The sequence below is a fragment of the Glycine soja genome, unplaced genomic scaffold (genome assembly GCF_004193775.1).
Source record: "Glycine soja cultivar W05 unplaced genomic scaffold, ASM419377v2 tig00012864_2_pilon, whole genome shotgun sequence".
Lineage (NCBI taxonomy): Eukaryota > Viridiplantae > Streptophyta > Magnoliopsida > Fabales > Fabaceae > Glycine > Glycine soja.
In genome coordinates this window covers 51,301-57,300 of record NW_021143687.1, presented here as the reverse complement: position 1 = coordinate 57,300, position 6,000 = coordinate 51,301, and the positions used below count along the sequence as shown (strand labels likewise).

The 6,000-nt window shown below is 35.6% G+C and overlaps 1 protein-coding gene across 1 annotated transcript in view; it reads right to left on the bottom strand.

Moving 5' to 3' along the window:
- Positions 1–604: 604 nt before the first annotated feature.
- The window catches only part of LOC114404251 (protein RRC1-like), a 29,171-nt gene continuing 23,775 nt past the window's right edge, over positions 605–6,000 (bottom strand). Inside the window, exons 11-18 of the mRNA XM_028367308.1 lie at positions 5,178–5,399; positions 4,888–4,946; positions 4,628–4,712; positions 4,394–4,531; positions 3,616–3,840; positions 2,733–3,532; positions 2,273–2,439; positions 605–1,432 (exon numbers count right to left, since the gene is read on the bottom strand). Coding sequence (XP_028223109.1) covers positions 1,158–1,432; positions 2,273–2,439; positions 2,733–3,532; positions 3,616–3,840; positions 4,394–4,531; positions 4,628–4,712; positions 4,888–4,946; positions 5,178–5,399 — 1,971 coding nt within the window. The 3' untranslated portion in view covers positions 605–1,157. The remainder of the gene's footprint in view (positions 1,433–2,272; positions 2,440–2,732; positions 3,533–3,615; positions 3,841–4,393; positions 4,532–4,627; positions 4,713–4,887; positions 4,947–5,177; positions 5,400–6,000) is intronic.

Below are 6,000 nucleotides of genomic sequence, written 5' to 3'. Positions count from 1 at the left end.
CCCCCGCATGGAGGTCACCAATGAAATGATAACATAATTATTATTTGACAACAGTAGGTCATGTGGATTGTTCACCACAAACAAAAATTGGGTGAAAAAGGAAAAAAAAAAAAAAAAGAGGGATTGAACCCTTCTGATACCATATAATAATATACAAAAAATGTGTCATATACCACACATTAGTTATAATGAGCAAGATTACAATATAAGGAAACTAAATAATGAACATAATCCCTAATGATTAGCTATACATAAATTACATATAATCATATTTTTGACACAACATGCTAACATAGGCATGCATTCATTTTAGGCTTTTCACTTGATCTCACTATTGCCACGTTACTTTTTTATTTTGGTGAATAAAAGGGGAAAACCTTTTAGCCTATACAAATAACTAAAAATCACGAGAAAACACAGTAGATGATACATCAGCCAAGACAGCATTGGAAATAAAAGATGGAAGAAACTCAAAATTCTTATCCATAAAATAAAGAACTTCATAAACTGAACAATAAACTACTAGTATGAGGTAATTTCAATATATCCAACCGCATTGGCCACTCAGTTTTGTAGCTAAACAAGGACAAAAAATATCTATATCAGCAAGAAAAAGAATATCTATACTGTATTGAAATACGTCCAATAGGTAAACGAAAATGTTGATCTTATCAAAATAACTAGCGTTAGGAATTCAAAATTCGTCCACAATACTACTATTATGCATCATTACGCAATAAACGATCACATCCCTAAATATTTTAAAATACACCTTACCCAGCACGCACAAACAAACACATATAGTCAGCCGAATCTCCCTGTAAACTATCTCAATAATTGGTATTGACAGAACCCTCTTGATCAAATATGCAGTGTGCAGCAGCATGCACTAATTCACAGGCAAAATTAACGATTTAAAATCTTAATATTACATTAAGTTGAAATTGTGGGGGTATCAAGAGCCAGTTACTACTCAGCACTTCCAAGGATTGTCTACAGTGACACTTTCCTGGCAGATGTTTCATTCCTATCTCCCAACAGGTATCACATTGCCAATATCCCCGTGATGACGAAAAGTCAACTGTCCTCTAGACTCTTAGAAGCAAATTTGGAAATCATCAAGGTATCAAATCTGAGCTGAAACATCTGAAATGTTCTTATTTGGCTCGTCTTCTCCTGTCCCTATCCCTGCTTCTGTCCTTATCATGATCATCTCTCTCTCTGCTTCCACTCTTCTCCCTGTGCCGGTCCCTTCCTCTTTCACTATCGAAATCATGACTTCTATCTCTTTGTCTGTCTCGATCCCTTTCTAAATCGTGTTCTCTATCTCTGTCTTTGCCAGATAATTTTGGCTGTGGACTACTACTTGGACTACGGCTTCGGTGCCGTTTCCTTGAAACATCATGCCTATCCCTCCTCTCTGAAGTTCTTCCTGCAATTACAAAATAATAAAAACCAAAATTAGTCACATTCTAAAATTTTCACATCAACACTTACAGTGATATAATTTCACATTTTAATGACATTTTTATGAGAAATTAGTAGCACATGTGGAAAGGGTAGGAGGAAGAAATTAATAAAGATGGATATAAGTATGAAAGCATGCATATCACAACGGTTATGCCTAGATAATGTGGATTTTACTCCTACCAATCACATTTCCAGACATCTGCTGACTGTAATTTATAACAAGTCGGTGTTCTCTTTCTTTAATAGAGGGAGTGGGTCAGGAATTGGGAACTACTATGTTTCCAGGGAGTACCAAAGCCATTAAATCTAATAAAATTAGACCAGGTTGGGCATCCTCGTTTAAAATGCAAATAAACTCCATCATTGTATACTTTTTTTAACATGTTGAAATTGAAACAGTCAAGAAAATGAAATATAATAGATGTCAAAAAATGAATAATTATCATCAAATAATATTTCAAACACAAATCACTGATAAAGCTATTAAAAAACACCATCTCAAATAGGCAATAAGTCACATGCAACTAGAGTTAAGTTACTGACACTGGCAATAACATCCAAACTTCAAATGATTATTTTGGTTTAGTTTCTAGCATGATTTCAGAATGTGATAGGTAGTTACGTACTTAAGCAGGTGAAATTTTCTAGACAATTCTTGAATAATTAAAATGCAATATCACATCTAAACTGATGTATTACAAAGGCATTTGAAATTTCACAATGTCATTAACATGTCAGTAAATGCAAAATCAATTGCTTCTGTATGACTTTCAAAAGAAAAAGACAAATAGAAAGAACTTACTATTGCCTTGACCATCTTCACCAGAATCTGATAACCCATACTCCACTTGCAGCCGTTTCCTATGCAACTGAACTTTCTTCTCAATTTCCTCCAAATTTTTAATTCCCCTCTCTTCAAGAGACTCACCGTATTCAATTAAAGCAACCTCCAAGCGTCTCAGCTTTTGCCTGTAGACCAGTCCATGGTAAGCTCCATAAGCAGACAATAGATATAATATAAACCTTTTATTGGCTGTACCCTCCCAACCCCCCAAAAAAGATAATGGATTTGAACAGCTTTTGTGGAAAGAAAGTTAAAACCACAACCAAATATAGGATGAAACACAAAGAAAGAACAATCAAAAGTCAGTATATGCAGGCAGAATTCTAAAGACAATCAGTTCCAGAGGCATACTACTAGCAATACTATCCACAGCTGAAGGAATGAAAGAGACAGCAATTAACACAAAATATAATACAACCTCTGCTCTTCATTCATTCCACTGTCAGCATGAGCTGAAAAACTTCTATCAGCTGCAGACTCTGATTCATCAGCTTTAACAAGACCATCATCCAGGTTCTCACTACCAGAAGATGAGTAGCTTAAGCCGAGATTTTTTCCACTTCTTTGTTCATCATCACTCTCATCATCCTCCCGAGCCCATTTAGAGGCTGGCAGAACTGGATCATTCTTCTCCTTTTTTGTGAAAGCTTTAAGTTTAGGCTGTGGAATAGGAAGGGTTGGGGCTAAAGGTACAGAACTTCTGCCCTGTGACTGTATATCTTCATCCCCATAGTGGTTCCATGCAGACAGTCCTACTGGGTCCAGCTCTGCACTTGTTTCTCGTTGATTACTTGAATATTTCCCAGAACTCACTTGATTGTGGGCATATTTCAATTCATCATCTAGTTCAAAACCTTTCTGCTTTTCTGCCTCTTCAAGACTTAGCAACCGTGCAACCATCATTTCTCTTCCACCAACAAGTGACAATCCATTGTGTCGACACCGTCTTTCCAGCTCAGCAAGAGGAAGACTCATTAGCTCCTTCATTGCAGCCCCTCGACCCATTGCCAATGCAGCATCTTGGTTGGTCTTGCCACCAACAACCATATCTTCGGAAGCGGTCTTCTGCTCAATCTCTGGCGCATCACCACATATGGAATGGAATGGAATTACACCAGAGTTCCCAGGTCGAAGGAAAGTGGCTCTTAATCCATTCACATAAGCATCTGAAAAGAGAAACCAGTCGGCCCAAACTTGTAAAACTTTCAGCACTCGTTCCTGGAATATTTTCAGACAGATCACCAAACAGAATAAGAATTATAAGAAATTATATCAAGGAAATCTATGATTGTTCAGCCTACCTTTAGGGCCTCAGCAGTAATCCGTCCCATTATGCTACGATACAAGTCATTAAAACTTTCCATTATGTCTGGCAATGTTGCTTCAAACTTGGTGCGATATGCTGATGCATTTCTTACTGGAGCACTACTATTATGAAGAATATCAGAGACAAGCATAAGCCTTGCAATTTTAGTTGGAATAGGGGTTTCTTTAAGTGTCAAGGATTCAGTCAAAACTTCAACTACCTGCAGTTAAGATTTAGATATGATTAAGGAAGCATCCTCCCAAACATACAAAATGAAAGATATTTGAATATTAAATGATAGCATTAGAACAATAATAACAGATAACTCTTCATCTTTTTCCTGTTTGGGACTTTGGGTCTTTCAGTTTCATATCAGCTTAGTTATACGATTATACTAGTGATTAATTTTAGTAATAGTGGTTGATTATTTAAAAATGAAAGCAAAGATCAATTCAAGATAAGTTTAGCATCTTTTGTTATGGAACAAATTGTGTAAATAGATTGATTATTTAGCAATGAGATAGATCAGGTCAAGCCCAGGCATCACCATAAGATTGTCTAGGCCTAGTGCTCAGATTTTAGCTAAAGTCTATCAAACCAAAAAGTTAGGTTAACTAGGATGGAATAATAGATGATGTCAGTAATGGACGAAATAAGAAATCGGCTAAAATGAATAAGGTGAAGAATATTTTATTGACTGTAAACCAGCAATTTAAGCTACACTGAGGGCATTTCAAATTTTCAATAGCCAATTAGCAGAGTAACAGTACTACCTCGCCAGCAGCATCGGCATTATCTAAAGAAAATCCCATAGCCTCTTTTATCTGGCTCCTCTCTAATGTTAAAGCACGCAGCATATCCTCAAATTCATCCCTCTGTGCATCAGTCAGTGTTCTTTCAGGCTCTACTCGCTGCAATATTCAATCAAAACAAGTCATAAAAGTGAGTATATCATGACATTGAGAGATTGCATTCATCCTAATTGAAAATACAACAATAAAACGTACCCTGCTTCTTCCTCCAGCATGTGTGGGACCAGGCTCCTTTTCATGTTCTGGACTTTTTGACATTGGTAATGGGGGAGGAATCCATCTGGAGAAAGAATAATATATTTGCCTAGATTATATTTATTACTAGTGAACCACCAGTTCAGAGACGGCAACAAACAAAACAATCCACCAATACTCTTTAATCTATAGTTTACTTTCTATTTTTTAGCAATAATCAACAACATACTCACTAAATAGGAAAAGAATAATTAGAGTACCTTCCACTACCCGTTATCATGATAAAAGGTTCAGTCCTCCATCTTTGAAGAGTATCACCCTGCATTACAGGCAAATAACACATTGTCAATCACCAATTCAAAAACATCTATATCACAACATTATGTCAAAGAAAATTTTTCCTTTTATGGATTGTTTAATGCCAATATATTGCCAGAGTACTTAAGCATTTAGTTTTTATTTTTTTATCAGCAAAAATATAATATATTTAGTTTAATCAACACATTCCCAAAGAGTAAAATGCATCTTCACAAAAAGGAAATTGTTGTACCTGGGCAAATGAGTAGAGTCTCCAAACGTAGTAGGTATGTTCCTTTGAGCCAAGAACAAACAAGAAATTGAAAAGAGGATTGCCACGACCCCTCTCCATAATAGCTTGTTCAAAAGCACATCCTCCATCCAGGACATACAAAGCCATTGTATCAATTACATGCCTTAAATGGTCATCCTCAGGGGGTGTAACCATTATATCAGGAACATTAGGAGTTAGAACCTACCAACAAATTATAGCAGGAATATTAAGAGTAAAAACCATTATATCAGGCCTATTAGGAGTTAGAACCATTAAGTAATTCTACATCTAGTATTTTTTATAAAAATTACTGCCATCTGTTTTTTTTTCTATTTTTTTGTTTAGATGAAAGAAAAATGATTTATTTAGAAAGATACAAAAGAAGAGGAAAGAAATAATCAAGTGGAAAAAAGACAACAAAAGAAAGGATAAAATGATAAAAAGCAGAAAAACAATCAAGAACCATGCAACAGAGCAAGTCAATCACATTAAGATGTAATGAAGACAAAACCATCAGAAAACCACAAAGAAAGCTAAAAAAAGTATAACACTACTGATCCCAAATGAACTCAATAGAAGAGCAGACTGCCAGCCAGAGTAATTCCTAGCATTTCTATGCAACCAATAATCTAATGAACCCCAAACCAAGAGCAACACCAAAGCTTTTTGGTGGTTCAGGTCTTGGAAATTCGGTTTCAGCCATCTGGTACTAAGAATAATTATCCATGAAGAAACAGAAATGCAAACAGTAATACTTTATATGAAAAATAGAAAGACAACTAATGGTAATTGCAATGAACAC